We start from the raw sequence: 20300 nt of genomic DNA, 5'->3' as shown, positions 1-20300 counted from the left end.
ATGGTTACATCATATCATATGGTCACATCCCCAATTAGGGTTGTCTCCCTCAGAGGAAAAGAAGCACCTTTTATTTTATGTAGACCCTGAAAAAGAGACACACACAACCCTTAAAGAAATAAAGATTTGTAGCTTTATTCGCATTGGATCCTTCGCCAAATTGACATGAAAACTTCAACCCTTTTTTCTAATTAAAATAATATGATTAAAAAATAAATATACATGGGCCTCCTCCTCCTTCTCCTAAAAAAGAATGTGACATTTCATAATTACATTCTTATTAAATTAAACCACAAAAATATCCTCATATATACTAATACTATTCTCATCATTCATTCATCTCATGCAATATTTCTATAAATCTCATTCTCTTCAATTCCTCTGTTTTATTTAATGTCAATCTTAGAAAACATGTCTGCAATCATGGGTATTGACAATATTGAAGACATCTCTTCAATATCTTCCTTAACTTCCATTAGAATTCCAGATTGTCCGGAGAAGGAGGAGGAGGATGGGGTTGGGCCGGTTGGCGGAACAACTACTCCGACGAAGAAACGAGATCTAAGGGCTATTATCCTTCAATGTCCGCCTGCGCCAAGGAAATCCAAGCCATCTCCGGCCTTGTTCTTGGGAAAAAGACATCGTGATCATCTAATTAAGGGAACACTTTTGCTCGATATGTCACACGAGGTACAAGCATTGTTTCCAGTTGGATTTATGTCTGATCTTCGTCGTAAGATCAAGAAGGCTCGAACTTATAATTGAATCAATGGTTGTGTGTATCTTACTCGAAGCAATGGATACAACATATTTTAATAGGATTTTGTTTTTTTGGCTTGATTTTTCATTTGGAATTTTTATGATACAAGATTTATATTAGAGCATTGAAGAGCCAATTAATCAGACAAGAATATGTGTTGATCAATGATTGAAGAAATTTAGAATAAGGTAAATAAATCTTGATATGAAACATTAGATTTGATGCTTCAAGTTTCTTCACTTGGGTGGATTTCTAGAACTCCACAAAGATAAGATTTTTTGTGTTGACGGAGTAACATTATATCGATTCCTGTCTCAAATTGCTATCAGAGAATTCGACGTTGTTTTATCATCATCTCAATGTATTTTGTTTCTTTCGACAAACATAATCTCTTCTTAAATTTAAATTTGAATGTTCATAAAAATTGTCTTGTATCTATTATACCTCATTATTGCAGATTTTTTTTTGATAAATTTAAATTTAGCTCTACTATGTTTTTATACTATATCAAGAATCCTACCTCGGACAGATTGAATACTATGTTGTTTATACTCTATCAAGAACGCTGCTTCCGACGACAGATTGAATGTATCATATATATTGAATTTTTTTTATATACAATCCTATAAATCCAATAATTCATCTAAGTAAAGTCAAATTCATTAATAATAAAACATAATTATAAAAGACGACAAGATTAAGTTAATATACCTGTAAATTTTACCAGAAATTCAAACTAATTTAAATGCTTGCCCTTAAATTGTCAAATCACTTTCTTACCAGAGAAAAAATCTTGATCAAATATTGTTTAAAAACAAGTTTATCTAATACAAGAAATAAATAAGATAATATAATTAGACCCTTTAGTAACTTTTTATTTAAGTTTCTCAAGTGAACACAAATAAATTTGTTCAATGTATATTAATGAAAGTAAAAAGGATTGAAAAGAACAAATTACAACAATATTCATAGCAAAAAAGGAAAAAATTACAACAATATTAATATAACGGGCAGGCGATTAAAGGTGTAAGCACAAACAAACACACGATTCCATATAAAATTGTTCAAATCCCTAAGATCGTTCTGATCTGGTCAGGGGGATGTCTAGCCAGGGCCTTAGGATCTGCATACTGATTCTTAGGATCCATAATCGCTTTATAAATAAGTTCATAAGCTTCGGCCAAAGACTTCGCAACTTGAACAGAAGTCTCGGACCTCAACTTAGGTACCTGCATTTGTTCAAACTCAGGTAACGAGTTTTCATTTCCCAAAACAAGACCAAAAAGAACCTTCAGACATTCCGATAGGGATGCCTGAGATGTATCCTCCATTTCCGCTAATGGAGAATCATTATTGTCTGATGAATTGTTAAAGTACGACATCTTGTTCAATAGCCCACATTTGTTAAGAATTGAGTCGACTTCTTTTCTAACCAGATCGCGAATGTGACTATCGATCATTGATCCCAGTTTCTTTACGTAATCAGATGCTGCTTCACGTCGAAATAAAGGTTGTTGAATTGTGCACAAACAGTTTATGAGGAAAATCTTTGAAGGTGTTTCACTTGTCTGCAAGAGATGAAGCACCCGTGTTAAGTTATTCTTCAATTTTGCAACATTTTCAACCTAGTCTTTACTAGGGTACAGTTTGAACCACTGAAACTGAATAACTAATCCAGACCTATTAACGAATATGGAAAACTGATGACATCTGTCGGGATTAATTTTTTTTTTGGTGAAAGACCCAACTCCAACTCAACCAAACCACTAACACCTACTCTATCTATTCACTCCATTTAAGATCAGATATTGTCGGGCTTCGTTGATATTGGTCCACAAGTTAAGATCAGATTGGTCTTAAGTTACAGACACCAACAAAGAACTCATAGAGACATCAAAGCGCGAGAAGAAACATCGTCAAAAAGGAAAGGAGAGAATGAAAAACAATCCTACCAAAGGATATCATTTTTATAATCAGAAAACTTAGCATATGCATTACCAAAGGAAATTAAACGGATTAAAGTAACGAGCTTTGATACTAGTATAATGCAAACAGATATCCGAACCAATGCAAGGGAAGAAGAATACAAACCTGAGCCGAGGAGATGGAACTTCTTTGAGTCAAAATAGCATCAACAGAGGATTTAGTGAATTGACCAGGATCAGAACTGGTTCTATTTTTCCTAAATAAGCTACCTTTTGACTTATATGCATCTGCAGCTTGTTCACACATCTACAAATACAGAAGAAAAAAACAAAAATCTGAAAATGAAACTTAAAATATGAATATCACATTAAGTTAAAAGGTAAATATACCTGAATGATGGGATCAAGTAAAGCAGATATTACAGGATCAAAAGGAGGCTTTTTTCCCGACTCAGGAAACATCATGCCATCGTATGTCTCTATTATTTCAAGCAACAAAGAGACACCTTCCCTAACCGCGAGAGGTGGAGAAAGATCAACAGGAACAAGGGCCGGATATCTTACAAGCTTTTCTCCCCGTGTTTTTAAAATATCAAAGAATGTTTTCTGAGAAGCATCTTTAAGAGCCCAAAGTGTATTACATAATGCAGTATCTCTTCCTAGCAAATCTGAGATCTATAAGAAAAAAGTAAGTGTTAGTCAAATCACTTCTTCAATAAATTCATTCAAATCATCGACCAAAATTTAAAATATTAAACGCTAAGGATATTTTGATAAACTGTTGGGCCTCGTTTGATTTAGGGTTATTTGAACAGCCAAGTGGTTATTTTGTAATAACTTGTTTGATGTAGGTTATTGAAGATTAAGCTATTTGGTATAAATATAGAACGAAAAAAAAAAAGAAAAAAAAGAGTATCTAGGGTGATGATTTAATTGACATGATTAATGAGTAGATTGCTGATTGAATAGTGAGTTATTTGAATTTATTTCAAATAAACCGCATCAAACAAGCCCATATATACCACTTTTCTTTTCTTCTTTTAAAATCCAGTTTTTTAGTCAACGGAGTATATACACATTGAGAACTCACAGTATAGCTGTAAAACTCCAGAGTGTTGCTGAGTTTGTATGATGTAATTATACTCGGCTGCGATTGCAACACTTGTTCAACTCTCACTTTAAATGGTCGACAGACTCCTTCAAATATTCTGTCAAGAACAAATGTCAAATCAATTTCTGTCTTTCCTAAATGACTCTCTAATCCTTCGCCAAATTTCCTGGCAGTTGGTCCAGTATCAGAAATTGCATCTGGATCAAGTAATGCAAGGACGAGCTCCCTTTCTGATGCTAAGGCCTACAAGAGATAAATACAACTGATTATAATCCAAACTATTATCCCTCTGCAGTAACAAGAGGTTGTAACAACAGAAAAATAAAAGTGCAACAAACCTGATGCAGCCATCCCAACATGTCACCCACATATCTCAATGGATCGTGAGCATGTACTTCAATAGGTCTAGGCATTCCACCCGGTCCACCACGTGTGAGAGCACTTATAAACCTCCTAAATAGTGCATTATGCCTCATGTTTGCAACCTTCATTAAAAAAATGTAAAAATCAAGACCTTGTTTGATGTGCGTTATTTGAGATTAACTTCAAATAATCCACTATCCAATAAACAATTTACTCAACATTCAAATTATCAATCAAAATACTATCTACATGAAAAAAAAAAACTATTTATTCATTATATAGGTATACCCCTAATGTCTTTTACCCAAATACCTGATTTTCAGTAATCTACACCAAACAAGATCAAACAAGACCCAAATTTCAGATGCAGAAGGTAGATCTTCAATGAGATTACCTCTTCTGCGCAATACTTGAAGAGGACAGGTCGTTCTTTAAGGCATCTGACAGCTGTTCTAAGAAGTTCACCTACTTCCGGATTATCAGTATCTCCCAGTCTCCTACACTCTGTCTGCACCCACCTAGACAGCCAAAGGATATCACAAGACAGATACACAGTTATACACTATTGTAGAAGTCAACAAGAATTTTTTTTACCTGCACAACCGCTCATATGCCCCTTCTTGGTAGACAGCCATCATATCCATAAGTTCCAGACCTGCACGCTGCAAAGTCTCTCAAGTCAGTCAATAAACCATTTCTTATCTATTTTTTTTTTGAGATGGCCGAATGTCTCCAACTATCACCAACAACAGAGAATAATCTCCCAAGAACAAAGCACAAATAGAAACAAAACTGATGGATAATGGGCTGTTTTGGTATCCAAAATTTTCAAGCTGGTCATGATCTGGAAAATTTACACTTATATTTCCCAAAAATCACAATGATCTAAAATTAATTTGATCATGATCCCAAAACAAAAGCTCTAACTAAATGAAATAAAGAAAAAAATTACACTATAAATTGGGTCATGATCTAGAAAATGATTTGTATTCGAAATGAAGCAACACAAACCATACTTAATCTAGATCATGATTTATTGAGAAAAAAACTTACACCATACGAAAAATATCACTTTCAATTTTAACATTGCCGATTTTTCATTGAGATCGTGATTATGACATACATTGGGAGAAAATACTTGTTTTTCAAAAAGGTTCAATGAATTCTAATACTGACATTCAGTTGTACTCCTATCTAATAACTACAACATGATTATTTTTCAAAAAATAGAAGTCCTAAATAAGTAAATATACCCAATTGTTTTTAATAAAACACTATAATCTCTCCATATCCATTTCTTGTGAGGCGTATTAACTTTCAAATCTTCTACCTCTGCAGTTATTTTGTGCATCACAACACTATTGATTCATTGTATATTTACATCATACAAAGGTGGCGAGATATATTCATACATGGATTTGGGAAAATCAAATCTTTACCTCTAAGCATACACTATAAGCATGTGCAGTCTGAGCAAAGCACTGTAAATAGAAACTGCTTTATTTATTGTTGTTGCACAACAGTGAAGAACGAGAATAATGCCGTGTTTACCTGATGATGAGTACGAAGCAAAATTTTGCAGTTGCCATGAATTTCTTGAACATGAGATAACGCCTTGAAGAAATTTTCACTGAGCTCCTCCTCCCTCAAAGCATTTATCTGTAAGAAAGTATCATATGCCAAATATTATGTTACTTTTAGTGTTTATTTGCTGTTTGACATTCCATATGAAAGAAGAACAAGACTAAGGAATCAACCTCTTCATTAGAAAGCTGATAATCGCGAAGGAAACACGACACAATCTCTTGTCTTTGAGTAGTGATTTCAAGTTCCTGTTTAAGCCGTTCTGTAGTATTAATTATATCTCCAGTTGTAGAGCTGCAACTACTCAAAGTCTTAGCTATCCTACAATGGTAAAAACAGTTTAATCAGATTTTCCATGAACAACTCAATTTCATCTGGATCGTTGCTTCACAGAAGAATTATAAACTTAGAACTATGAATTTACACAAGAGAAATGGCTTATTAGCTTACTTATCGCAGCAGTCAGCAAGAGCGTTAACCTCCTCTTCCACACGATCCAATGCCTAATCACATAATCCAATTCCAATTACAATTACAATTACCGATAGAGATAGAGAAAGGAAAAAGTTTAAAGACCTGTTGAGCGGTATCAGAAGCTTGAAGAAACTCTTGATTGATGGAGAGCGAACGCTTTTCAATGGTGGATCGGAGGTTACGGCGAGCATGAGAAGTGTTTCCAGTGTAAAAGTCGGAAAGAGTGCTAAGAGATAATAGTAGATCTGGACTGTCCGTCCTTGTATCAAGCACCTTTTTCAACTTCCTTGACAGTCCCGGCGCAAGAGCGGTGGTCGTTCCCATTGTAACTCCGACGAACCTCTATATCGGCGGTTTTCTCTCTCTCTCTCTCTCTCTATTTCCTTCTACTTCTAATATTTCTAAATGAAAGGAAATTATATATAAACCTTCTTCTTTCTCTGTTTATCCAGAAATTTCCAAATCTTCACATATACACTCTGAGTATGAATTACAGACGGGAGGAATCCAACGCCACCGAACACCGACGATCGGAGGTCGGAAAAGCTTGCACGCGCCGGTCAGAGGTGGATTGACAGAGGCGCGTGTCTTTTGACCCATTAAAGAATGGGTCGGATTAATAGAAACGATTCATTCCAATAACCCGAACTGCGTCATTTCATTTGCCCAGTTAATTTCTCTATTGAAGGAGATAATAGTAGTCTGTTCATGTCCTTCAATTTCTATTGTTTTTTAATTCAGATACTGAGTTTATATTTTGTTAAAATCTTCTGCATAACTTAACAAAGTACATTATAGTTACCCAATTTCAATATGGATGATTATTTTTTAATTGAATTTCGCCACAATTTTTTTCTTTTTTTTAAGTTACCCTTTAGTCTTAACCTAAACATTAGGAAGATGCTAATTCTTGGATGGTCATATATGCCCTTAACAAATATATGATTATCAATTTGAATTTAGGTATGAGTTTAGTTATAACATTAAAATTATTAGACTGAATAAATTTATACTTTTATTTAATTTGTTTTTAGTTCAATCTTTCGATTACTAACTTAAACGGTAGACTCAGTAAATCAATAAAACTATTTGTGAGATATTCAAATTTTGACTCAATAAAAAGCTTGTTCGTTAATTAGTCCTAACGAGCCAACTCATTTAAAAGCTTAAAATTTTAAATGAGTTAGAGCGTTTAAATATTCGACTAGTCCACTTGTGAATATATTTGACTTTTAATGAATTCGTGAACATGTTTGATTAAAAACTCATTTATGGATTTATGGTTCGTGAACATGTTCGTTTAAAGACTCGTTTAGAGCATAATTTAATATTTATTAATATACTAATATTTATTATAAAAAATAGGTGAAACCATAAAACCATCTTATTATACTTCTCTTGGCTCTTGAGAAATTTACAGGCCCATCTAAATAGATAGGCACAAACCTAGTAATTTTTTTTGAAATTTTGAGTTCCAATATAAAATACAATAATATCTTAAAATAATTCAAGAAAAGAAGATGAGACATAAACTTGCTTTGAATAACCTAATTAAAATCAAACTTGAAACCACAAAAAAGTTTTGGAACATAAAATTTCAGTTTTTTTCAACATAAAACATGAAAAATGCAGATAATTAGAATAATAAAGATCAAAATTGAAACACCAAAGGAATAAATAAGGCAAAACTAGTAGTAGATTATCAAAGAAATACCAAAGTTCAAAGACTACAAATCAAAAACAAAACAAAAAACCCATCCAACAACCCATCATCACCATTCTAATACAAACAAAGAACCAGATACATGCTTTTGATTCGTTTGATTACCTCAAAAAAGAAGCTATTCATTCTGACTCTTCTCCTTTCTTCTTCTTCTTGTCCTTCTTTTTCTTCTTCTTCTCACTTTTCTCCTCAGCAGATTCTACATCATCTTCAGCATCCTTGTTCTTCTTCTTCTTCTCCTTCTTTTCTTTCTTCTTCTCAGATTTCTCACCATCAGATGTTCCATTATCAACCCCCTCTTTGTTCTTCTTATCCTTCTTCTTTTTCTTCTCACTTTTCTCTTCAGCTACAGCTTCAACCTCAGTTTCATCCACTTTCACCTTTTTGACAGCATCAGTTGCTGGACTACCCTCAACCTCATCTGCCTTCCTCTTCTTCTTCTTTTTCTTCTCTCCATCGTCTGTAACAGCTGGTTCAGCCTCGGTTACTGGTTCAACAGCAGCCGCCAAGCTAGCAATGATGGCATCTCCTCCTTCAGGTAGAGGAACAGTCACATTCCTAAGCCACTCAGCAGGAGTACTCTCGTTTGGCTTCCCACGTTTATCCAACTTTCCTTCCGCAACCAGCTTCTTCTTCATCGAAGCTCTAGGCCCAAGTCCCCATTTTCTAGGGTAAGTATCTCTATCCATCACAACCCTCTTGATCTTAGCAACAACTCCATGGTCACAAGTAGCCATCACAGAAGTAGTCATCTCAGCAATACCCAAAGCAATCGCTTCTCCTTTAGTAGTCATCAGAACCACCTCTTCACCAACATCAATCTCATTCTCAAACCTCAAAAGCCCAGGAATCATCAGCTTAGCACCATAACAGATAGCATTCACAGTCGAATCCTTAACAATCAATCTCTTGTAACTCGTCAACAGAACCTCAAGAGGCATAATAACCCTCCTTAGATAAGTCTCATCTCTGTAATTATCATACATCCATTGTGCATCCATCACATCATGCATCGTTACCATATTATCTTTCTCACCAGAAATACCGGAACGAACACGACGAAGCTCCTGCATATGTCCACCAACTCCCAACAACAATCCTAAGTGAACACACATTGTTCTAACATAGGTTCCAGCTTCACATGATATCCAAAAAACAACCAAATGTTTTTCAGCATCAAACTCAAGAAGCTTACTTTCGTAAATAGTTCTAATCCTGAGTTGTCTCTTAACAGCTGAAATCAAAGGAGGACGTTGGAAAACAGCTCCAGTAAGAGCTTCCAACGCCCTAGCAACCTTAGCAACATCTGTGACAGCAGAGTGAAGACGAGCAACACAAACGTACTCTTTTCCAGCCCCCTGCTGCGATTTAACCAGGCGAGTTGCCCGGTCAATGCAGACAATGAGATTACCAGTGACCTTAGGGTCAAGAGTACCGGAATGACCAGTCTTTTCAACTCTAAGGATACGTTTAATCCAAGCAACAACCTCATGGGAAGATGGGTTTGAAGGTTTATCGAGATTTAGAACACCATACCTGATATATTCAGCGAGAGGACGCTTCAGAGGACTGTATCCGCAAGGAATGGGTGTGTAGTGACCGGTTCGGACGTTGAGCTTGTCGTAGTTCTTGAGAAGAATCGGCCATTGTGAGTAATCAGTCGCTGGGACGGCGGTCTGTGGCTTGATGAAGAAATCGGTTGCGGCTACATCTTGTTCAGTAGTAGGATCTTCCTTGGCTTTGTTTTTCTTCTTTTTCTCTGAATGAGAGAATTCGATTTCAGTCATGGTTATGGCTTAACCTAGTTTGAGAAATGTAGAGAGAGAAAGAGTGAAAATGGAGGCGGTGGTGAGGATGTCTGAAACTTTGAGGTTTAAAATGGTGAGAATTAGGGTTTAGGAGTGGAAGAAGGAGGAGAAATAATTGTATGTGGAGCGTCTCATTGTAAAAATATATGTGCGCGATAATCTTAACCTATTATCACTGTCATCTGGATACTTTTTTTTTTTTTTTTTTTTGGGATAATCAAATATCAATTATTTTCTTATTGGGCCAATTTCTTATTGGGCCAATTTAAATAGTAAAAGTCACGAAAAATTAAAAATTTACTTAGAATAGCTGTCCATAGAGAATAATTATATATCATTATTAGTTATATACATAATTAAGTAATTTTTATATATTAATAATTTTAAATAATATACATATTTAAATATAAAATTAATTAAAAAATAATAATAAGTAAATAATATTATAAAAAAGTTATATTTATAAAATTAAGATATCACTCACCCCTGTATTTTGGGTTCTAAGATAATAAGTTATGCGTCTTATTGAGTGTGTCTTATTGAGTGTGTTTGGGTTATGCGCTTAATCCGCGGGGACTAACGTTCTCAAATTTATTTAAATTATATTTATTAATTTATTTAAATAAATAATATATATATTTTTTAAATTATATATATATTTTAAATTATAAATATAAATATGTTTCTTTTAATGTAAAATGATATAAAATTATAAAATCGAAATTATTTATAAATTAGTAAAATAGTAAATCTTATTATTGGTACAAGTTTACCTAAAATTAGAATTATTAACCTTCACTAAAATTTTTAAATTTTAAGAGTTTTAAATATGAAAGAAAGAATTTATTAACCTTAATTTTAAAAGATATTAATTATATATTATTAGTTGTTTAGATAATTAAATGGGAAGAATGCCAATTTTACACACCAAGTTGTAAAAAGGTGTCAAATTTACTTATTAATTATCAAAATTCCATTTATATGTATGAACTTGTCAAAAAGTGTCAAATATATTTAAAATAACAGAAATGTTAAACGGTGTTAAAATTTTTGCCACATGTAATATCCACATATTTTTTATTTTTTTAAATTGACATTACTTTAATTATATTTTATTCAAACAAAACATTAAAAAAATTTCTTATTTATTTTTTATTTCTTTACCCTCACAACTTACCATTTTCTTTAAATATTTATCTCTTCATTTCTCCATCTATGAGTAATTTTATTATTAATAATAATATTTAATTGATTAATTATAAAAATTGTTCTAAAAAGTAACGAGTTATTAAGACTTCGCCACAACACTGACAATTTAGGATTCGGCCAACAAAGACTTCACCACAACATTGACAATTTAGGATTCGATCAATGAATGTTTCAACCAATGATGATGATAGTGTAAGGTTTAACTGAGAAAGACTTGGATTTGGGGGTTACGTCTGAGAGCTGATAAAGTTTAAAAGGGTGAGTATTATAAAAACTAAAATTAAAACAAGTCGATTAAGGGAGATTTTACCTTGATTCGGCATTGTCCGCTAATGGCGACAATGATTTAGGGTTCGACTAATGAAGATTTTGGCCACAACGTCTATGATTTAGGAATCGGCCAACAAAAACTTTCACCAACGATGATGACTATTTAAAGTTCAATTAGGGAGTACTTGGAGTTTAGAAGAAGGTAAAAATTCAAAAGAACTTGAGTTAATCAAAGAGAGAAAAGTTAGAAAAAAAATGAAGAGTTGTGGAGGGATGAGAGAGAAAGTAAAAATAAGTTTTGTTTAAATGGAAAAATAATGGAAAAATAATTAAAGTAATGTCAATTTAAAAAAATAAAAAATATGTGGATATTACATGTGGCAAAAATTTTAACACCGTTTTTAACATTTCTGTTATTTTAAATATATTTGACACTTTTTGACAAGTTCATACATATAAATAGAATTTTGATACTTAATAAGTAAATTTGACACATTCCTACAACTTGGTGGGTAAAATTGACATTCTTCTCTATATAAAAGTAATTATAAAACGAAAAAAAAGAGATTAAGAACAAAACTGATGTAAAATGTGGAGTAGTTATTCTAATTACTAAAATAATTACAAAATTTGTTCATTTATTATAATAACTTATTTTTTGAATTGTAAAATCTTAAAATTGTCAAAATTTAACTTAGCTTAAGAATTAATAATTTTAAGAATTAATTTAAAATTTTAACTAATTTCAACACATCTATAGATTTCATGAGATAAAATAAAAATAATAAATTTAAACAAAAAGAAAACCATTTGATAAGTTTTGAGAAAGGAAATAAAAAAAAGAGTCAAATTTTAAAGCTTAAAAATGAACTATGTCAACTCGATTTTGATTTGATATTAGTTTGAAGGATCTAGCCGATGACCAAGAAGAAACATGCACATAATCTTTTACATAATTATGCAAATACATTTTCTTTTTATAATACACACAATTTTTTTTTCAACATTACACAAATTATAAAGTCAAAAGTAAGTTTACCACATTATATTATAAAGTGAAACTCGATAGTTTCACACTTATAATAACATATTATGAATAATTGCAATTTTAAAACATTACCGACAATAGATATAACATACACATGCCTATTTTATAATAGATAACTACAATTAATATAGATCCTTATTGAGTCGTGGCAATGCAAACGCATGTAATGGCTTGGATATGAACATATGATCAAGCCCCTCAAGTAGCTCAATACAACTAGTGTTTGATGTTGGGCGCCATGTGAAGGCTTGGATAAGGCGAGCTAAAAGTATTATCGATATTATGGATCCCAAGTGTATTCCAGCACATTGACGTCGGCGCGTCGCCCAATACCAAACGAAAACACATGGAGATTTGGATCATACAAGTTCACTTGAGACCCATCATCTTTAAGGTGACGTTCTGGCTTGAACCGAAGTGGTTCATCCCAAATCCTAGGGTTTTGTCCTAGACCAGGACGACTCAATAAAACGTGGCTTCCCTTTGGTATAAAGTAACCCGCCACTACCGTATCAGAAACAGATACATGTGGCAAATTAAACGGAGCAACTGGATGGAGACGGAGAGACTCTTTCAAGCAAGCTTTAGTGTAATTAAGATTGGGTATGTCAGATTCTTGAACAAGACGTTTCTTCCCAACAACTCGATCTAGTTCTTGAGTAGCTATTTTCAATAACTCGGGTTGGTTTATCAATTCCCCCATAGCCCATTCAACTAAATTGGATGGATTGTCAATTGTTAGCATTATATCCTGCATGCATGGATAAATGACGAGTAGTAAACAAGAAAAAAATGGTAGAATTTATAACCAAAAAAAAGGTTAAGTGTGCATCCTTTGAATATCAATGGTAAAAATTATCTTACCATAACTTGGGATTTAATTTCCTCCGTGGTTAATAGAGAGTTACATTTGTCATCTTCAAGAGTAATTAAAATGTCAAGAAGGTCTTGTTTTTCACTTCTAGTTCCATCCTTCCATTGTTTAATCCTCAAGTCTATTTCAGGGTCTTGATATTTCCTTACATTCTCTAATGCATGTCTGGTTGCTTTCTCATGGCCGTCAAGATCCAATCGACGTCGAAGAAATGGAACATAGTCCGATATGCAAAAAGAGTACACATATTTTTGCATAGTGAAAATCATATCCACATGCTCCTCTTCCTCGACTCCAGGCCCTCCACCTAGAGTCCCTTTTCCAAAAAATCTCTTGTTGAAAACCATTTTTCTCATCACATTTGCACAAAAGTGTCGCGCGACGAGCCTAACATTCACCAAGCCCTCATTGTTCTTGATAACATTTCCAACATAGTGGACAATATTGTCAAACTCCTCGACTCTCTTATCATGCATTAGTTGCAGGGAAGTTGACGAGAAGATTCTAGCGACAAAGATGTGGCGCATCTTCTTCCATTGGTCACACAAAGGTGTCAAAGCAATCCCAGAAAATCCACCCCCGACAAGCTCTGCCGATAGAAAATCAGGACGTGAAGCAAAAACCGCGTCATGTTTCCTTAGAAATTCACATGCAACCTCGGGCGATGATACAACAATCACATTGGTTTTCCATAGGCGGAAACAACATATCTCCACACTCATTTTTGACATGATGTCATGCATTTGACGAAAAACAGGTCTATCTTTTATTAGCATCAAAAGGTTACCAAGAACGGGCCATGGTTTAGGTCCGGGTGGTAGACAAAAAGCGAGTTTTTGGATCTTTTCTTTCCTTACATAAGTAAAACACCTTTGTTAAAGTCATTACCAAAAGAATGAAAGATACAAGGAAGGTGATGCCCATTGCTTAATATTTCCAAAAAAATTAATTTGAGAATTGGCAAAGTTAAGAATGAGAAGAGATCGAGATAGGTTTGTGAACTATTTATAGATCTAGACCATTAATCATGCCATGCTAATTAATTTCATTATTTGATTCAAACTCATTTTTTTTCCAATGAAAAAGGTTAGTTTGTTTAAGTAAATGACGATCTATTGAGAACAATTAAGGAAATGTTTGGTTAGGTTACCTTGTTCATCATATAAATGAATTTAGGCTTTATTTGGCTACATTCAATTTGATGCTTATATTTTAATTTTGAGCTATTAGCAATTCAATTCAATTTATAATGTTTATGTTACTTTCTAATTACTCTTGTTTTAAAATCAATTAGTTCATAATAAAATTAATAATATGTTAAAAACGAACTGATTTAAAAGAGAGATCATAATGGAGTGAGTTGTGTGAGTTCTCTCAAGATTAAATTTTAATTAGAAAAATAAATTATTTAATAGAATGTAATTGCAAATAAAACACACTCTTATATTTTTATTTATATAAATATATATATTTTGAAAAATGGCCCTTGCAAAATAAGTCATTTAATAAAATAAACCAATTTCATCCCCAAACTTGAATTCGCCGAATATAATATTGGTATAAAATTTTGATATAATAAAATAATTTATTAGAATCCGATATTGATTAAAAAAAAAGTAAAAAAAAAATTATGACCCTCAAAGTAAAAAAAAAAATATATATACTAAATGATTGGAGGAGGGGATACGTACATTGTAAAACTTAGTCTATGTTATTTTAAATATCAAAGTTGGTTGTTTATTTTTTTTTATTTTTAGTAGTTAGACATGGTAAAATATCAACATTTTTAATTTATCTTCAAATAATTTATATATATATAAGGTTAGTATACCTACTTTGAAATTGTCTATTAATAGATAATAGTTATAACTTATAATGAGAACGATGAGGTAAATAAATAAAATATATATTTTTAATCTTCCCTTTCAAAACATATATTCTAAACATATCATTCAATAATATTTTATTTGATTTATTCATTATCCTTTTTATTATTTTCAAAAATATATATTTTATTATTTAATTTATTCTTTCTCCCTTTTATTATTTTAAAAGAAATATATAAAAATAAATAAACGAGTTAACTGAACAAAATATATATTTATAAATTAATAAATAAATAAAGATAAATTATTAATAGAAAGAAAAATGAAAAATTATTTGTTGAAAGAACATAGAAAAATATTTTTTTTTTAAAAAATTTTATTCTTAACTAATAAGTCCTAATAATTTTTTTCACATCATTTGTTGCAAATTTTGTTCGATCCTCACAAATATAACTTTAGAGGCGGTGAAAAGAGATCTAAAAGACCAAAATATTACCTATTCCATTTTTATTTAATTTTCACCTAAAGTGTTTTAAATGAAAATGGAGGATTATGATTGTGGTGTCATAATTGAGTTATAATATATATTTATTAATTAAATAACTAATAATACATTTTAAGAAATTGCATATATTACCTTTACTCGACAATTGATATCCCAAAAGTTATTAAAATGATTACATATCTTACCATTTCAAGATTTCGAATTCTCTGCCTCTCCTTCACAGAGCAGAGGCAAAATAGTCTTTAATTTTTTTTTACTATTTTGTCCCTTCATATGAGGGGAGTCGAAGAAATCGAGAGCAAATGATCCTATTTATCTACCATCCATCCTATATATTATATGGTAAAATATTACTAAAGTATAACCAACTTACTAGAGTCAAAATTTAAATTTATAAAAAATTTACTCATCTTTCTATCAACTCTATTTATAACATAAATATTAATTATTATAATTAAAACTTCTGTAGGTTACAAGTTCGAAACATAAATATAACATTTTTAATTTTATTTTTAACCGTTTTAAGTTTATGGACGGATAAACTCAAAATCCGACCCAAATATTCATTTATTCTCACATATATATCCAAATTAACCACAACTCTCAACCCAGCAATCCGAACACTTTAAAAATTAAGTATTATTATATATATATTATAAATGAACATTTTACGTATGTTATTATTATTATCCAAGACCTTATAAAATGTCATTTTCTTAATAAAAACAATTTTCTTAATAAAAACAATTGATAAATTAAAATATTTTGTAAATAACTATTTGCATAAACAAATCTACTAAGGGTTTTGGGCTTCAGTGCACCCAAAAATATAAAATAATAATTTTACTGTAATAATGTGACGTGATTCATAATTAATTAATTATTTAATTAAAATCCTTTTTTTTTTCAAATACACCATAATTTTAATTCCTGAATAAAAAAGTAAATATTTGTGAATAGAATCTATACATGAAGTAATACTTAAATATCTTTTCAAATGATATAAACCTAACCCATCTATTCATCTTTCTTTTCTTCTTTCAATTTATTTGTAACCACATACAGATTTTTGGTGCAACCGTCTATCTGGATGTATCAATAAACCTAAAATATTTGAGTGTGGTACCAATAAATATCATCAAATATGGCAATGGAAAAGGAAAATGTGTTCTTTTTGAATTCCTTTTACTTTGTTAATCATAAAAATAGAAGCTGATATAAGTTGCTATCTTAATAATCAACTCACTTTGAATATACATTCAATTATGAATATAAATTTTGGTATAACATTTTTAATTTTTAATTAGTTGAAAAACCTAACCAAATCATTCACCACCCTTAATTAATTTGATAAATAACTATTTTAAATATTAATTGATTTAAATATCTTAATTGATCCTAATTCTTATACTTTTAGTTAAATTTATATTTTATTTGAAATTTGAATTTCTCATATATATTAAAAGCAACTTAGAGGATGTTAAGTACGTAGCATTTTTTCGGATTCACCACTTTCGTTGTTGAATAGTCGTGTGAGTAAAAAAAAAAAAATCTAGCCTTGGTTTTCATCCTAGAAATATTCTTCATGAATCCACTTTTCATCAATAATTCACTTTGATTCCATCCGTTTTTCACAAGGCACTTGTTTTTTAATTTTTAGAAGACATCTATGTAGTAGACTTTATATGAATTTGATAAAAGGGCAATAAATTAACATACAAGTGATGCACAATAACTAATTCTTTTCCAAAATTCGAATTGAAATTTGTAAACAATTGATATTCTTTTCATCTTTCCAAGATTGAAAAACTTGTTTAAAAACATCGAATAAACCTTTGTTATATTCCTCCAATGTCATATTTTGTGTGGTAACATATCCAATGTCTAAGTTGTTTGCCTAGTATTAATAGTGGTCATGACACATCAAAAATTTGATTTTGGTCTAAAAATATATATTGAGCCATAACTGTAACATCATTGTTTCAAAGTTTCACTTCATCAAAATATTTAAATTCAAGCAAAATCAATTTAAATCTAAAGAGAAAACACTTTTCTTAAAAATCTTCACATCCAAAATCAATTACTAAGTTTAAATTAGGGCAAATTTGTATCATTAGTCTATTTTCTGTTTAATTTTAGGAGATTTTAAGGATGATATTTTTATGACAATGGCAGCAACCAAAATTACTTGTAAAATAAACTTGTTTTTAATATATATATATATATATATATATATATATATATATATATATATATATAATATTTTGACTTAATTATTTTATTATAAAATTAAAAAGTAATGAAATATTTTGAAATTATATATATATATATATATATATATATATATATATTTTTTGTTAATAAGATTAATAATTATTTTAGTTTGTATATATATATATATATATATATATATATATATATATATATATATATATATATATATATATATTATCTATAATTGTTAAAATTAATGATAATTTTAATTCAAATATTTTTAAAAAATAATTATATATATTTATTTTGACTAACAATTTTAATTTATACAAAATTCTATTTATAATATATTTTATTTTGAATAATTATTAAAATCTTTACTAAATAAAAAAATATATAAATAAATAATTATTATTTAGGATCAAATATTTTAAGCAATAATTTTATTATAAAATTATTTAACAAAATTAACAATTTTAATATATATAACACATTAAGTTCATATGAATAAAATAAAATATTTTTGAAAAATAGATTTGAGACATTAAACAAAGTTATAGATAAATATAATATTCTTTCTTTTTATTAATATTTTTTTGGTTCAAAAGCCGACTTTGTTGTGACTGAAACGGATAGACACCAAATATTTGAACATTAAATTGTATGATATAAGATTCTAATATCACAATTTTAACTTTTTCAGATTTTTTTAAAACGAAAGAACTCGTATATAGTCTTACTTTTAACATAATATTTTTTTTTTATTGTATTAACTAATTTATGATATTTGTCAATTATTTTTTTTTTTGATTTTCAACTATTATCACACATTATTGGATAGTTTCAAACACATATATCTCGAAAAAATATTATATTTAAAACATAAGTACGAAAAATTGATCATATGTTTTATTAATATCTACAACTAATATAGATCCTTATTGAGGCGTGGCATTGCAAAGGCATGTAAAGGCTTGGATATGAACATATGATCAAGCCCCTCAATTAGCTCAATACAACTAGTGTTTGATGTTGGGCGCCATGTGAAGGCTTGGATGAGACGAGCTAAAAGTATTATCGACATTATGGATCCTAAGTGTATTCCAGCACATTGACGTCGTCCAATACCAAACGAAAACACATGGAGATTTGGATCATACAAGTTCACTTGAGACCCATCATCTTTAAGGTGACGTTCTGGCTTGAACCGAAGTGGTTCATCCCAAATCCTAGGGTTTCGTCCTAGACCAGGACGACTCAATAAAACGTGGCTTCCCTTTGGTATAAAGTAACCCGCCACTATCGTATCAGAAACGGATACATGTGGCAAATTAAATGGAGCAACTGGGTGGAGACGTAGAGACTCTTTCATGCAAGCTTTAATGTAATTAAGATTGGGTATGTCAGATTCTTGGACGAGACGTTCCTTCCCAACAACCCGATCTAGTTCTTGAGTAGCTATTTCCAATAACTCGGGATGATTTATCAATTCCCCAAGAGCCCATTCAACTGCGTTGGATGGATTGTCAATTCCTAGCATGATATCCTACATACATGTATAATAATGAATGGTGAACAAACATGAAGATAATCAATGATTAAGAGTTTAAAAAATGAGAGAATTTGTGAAAAAATAAATTAAGTGTGCATTCTTTGAATATCAATGGTAAAAGTCTTCTTACCATAACTTGTGATTTAATTTCCTCCGTGGTTAATAGAGAGTTACATTTGTCATCTTTAAGAGTGATTAGAATGTCAAGAAGGTCTTGTTTTTCTCTTCTAGTTCCATTCTTCCATTGTTTAATTCTCAAGTCTATTTCGGGGTCTTGATATTTTCTTACATTCTCTAATGCATGTGTGGTTGCTTTTTCATGGCCGTCAAGATCCAATCGTCGTCGAAGAAATGGAACATAGTCAGTTATGCAAAAAGAGTATACATATTTTTGCATAGTGAAAATCATATCCACATGCTCCTCTTCCTCGACTCCAGGCCCTCCACTTTGAGTCCCTTTTCCGAAAAATCTCTTGTTGAAAACCATTTTTCTCATCACATTTGCACATAAGTGTCGTGCGACAAGCCTAACATTCACCAAGCCCTCATTGTTCTTGATAACATTTCCGACATAGTGGACAATATTGTCAAACTCCTCGACTCTCTTATCATGCATTAGTTGTAGGGAAGTTGGCGAGAAGATTCTCGAGACAAAGACGTGGCGCATCTTTTTCCATTGGTCACACAAAGGTGTCAAAGCAATCCCAGAAAATCCACTGCCGACCAGCTCTGCTGATAGAAAATCAGGACGTGAAGCAAAAACCGCGTCATGTTTCCTTAGAAATTCACATGCTACTTCCGGAGAGGTAACAACAATTACATTGGTTTTTCCTAGTCGGAAACAACATATCTCAACTCCCATTTTCGACATGATGTCATGCATTTGACGAAAAACCGGTCTGTTTTTCATAAGAATCAAGAGGTTACCAATTACGGGCCATGGTTTAGGACCGGGTGGGAGACACAATTGAGCTCTTGGATCTTTTCTTTCCTTAAATAAGAAAAACACCCATATTAAAGCTATTAAGACAACTACAAGAAAGATGATGCCCAT

The 20300-nt window shown here is 31.2% G+C and overlaps 5 protein-coding genes across 5 annotated transcripts; 1 reads left to right on the top strand and 4 right to left on the bottom strand.

The window, feature by feature from the left end:
- Positions 1 to 368: 368 nt before the first annotated feature.
- LOC124937051 (cyclin-dependent protein kinase inhibitor SMR14) lies at positions 369 to 1060 on the top strand. Its single transcript, XM_047477562.1, has one exon. It carries the CDS (start codon positions 394 to 396, stop codon positions 763 to 765), a length of 372 nt encoding a protein of 123 aa, XP_047333518.1. The 5' UTR covers positions 369 to 393; the 3' UTR covers positions 766 to 1060.
- A 549-nt stretch (positions 1061 to 1609) lies between these two features.
- On the bottom strand, positions 1610 to 6613 carry LOC124934306 (conserved oligomeric Golgi complex subunit 6-like). The gene is made up of 11 exons (XM_047474818.1): positions 6320 to 6613; positions 6194 to 6246; positions 5917 to 6064; positions 5711 to 5818; positions 4754 to 4821; positions 4554 to 4677; positions 4135 to 4281; positions 3776 to 4039; positions 3076 to 3360; positions 2852 to 2992; positions 1610 to 2328 (listed from the first exon to the last, which is right to left on the bottom strand). Exons 1-11 carry the CDS (start codon positions 6539 to 6541, stop codon positions 1825 to 1827), a joined length of 2064 nt encoding a protein of 687 aa, XP_047330774.1. The 5' UTR covers positions 6542 to 6613; the 3' UTR covers positions 1610 to 1824.
- Positions 6614 to 7895: 1282 nt separating this feature from the next.
- LOC124934147 (H/ACA ribonucleoprotein complex subunit 4-like) lies at positions 7896 to 9814 on the bottom strand. The gene has a single exon (XM_047474627.1). It carries the CDS (start codon positions 9725 to 9727, stop codon positions 8063 to 8065), a length of 1665 nt encoding a protein of 554 aa, XP_047330583.1. The 5' UTR covers positions 9728 to 9814; the 3' UTR covers positions 7896 to 8062.
- Positions 9815 to 12555: 2741 nt separating this feature from the next.
- LOC124934556 (valine N-monooxygenase 2-like) lies at positions 12556 to 13871 on the bottom strand. The gene is made up of 2 exons (XM_047475086.1): positions 13140 to 13871; positions 12556 to 13026 (listed from the first exon to the last, which is right to left on the bottom strand). Exons 1-2 carry the CDS (start codon positions 13869 to 13871, stop codon positions 12556 to 12558), a joined length of 1203 nt encoding a protein of 400 aa, XP_047331042.1.
- Positions 13872 to 18619: 4748 nt separating this feature from the next.
- LOC124934555 (valine N-monooxygenase 1-like) lies at positions 18620 to 20300 on the bottom strand. The gene is made up of 2 exons (XM_047475085.1): positions 19377 to 20300; positions 18620 to 19240 (listed from the first exon to the last, which is right to left on the bottom strand). Exons 1-2 carry the CDS (start codon positions 20298 to 20300, stop codon positions 18620 to 18622), a joined length of 1545 nt encoding a protein of 514 aa, XP_047331041.1.

This window comes from Impatiens glandulifera, chromosome 4 (genome assembly GCF_907164915.1).
Source record: "Impatiens glandulifera chromosome 4, dImpGla2.1, whole genome shotgun sequence".
In the NCBI taxonomy this organism is placed as follows: Eukaryota; Viridiplantae; Streptophyta; class Magnoliopsida; order Ericales; family Balsaminaceae; genus Impatiens; species Impatiens glandulifera.
Note: the sequence above shows the minus strand (reverse complement) of the source record. Positions and strands in the feature narration are given on the sequence as shown.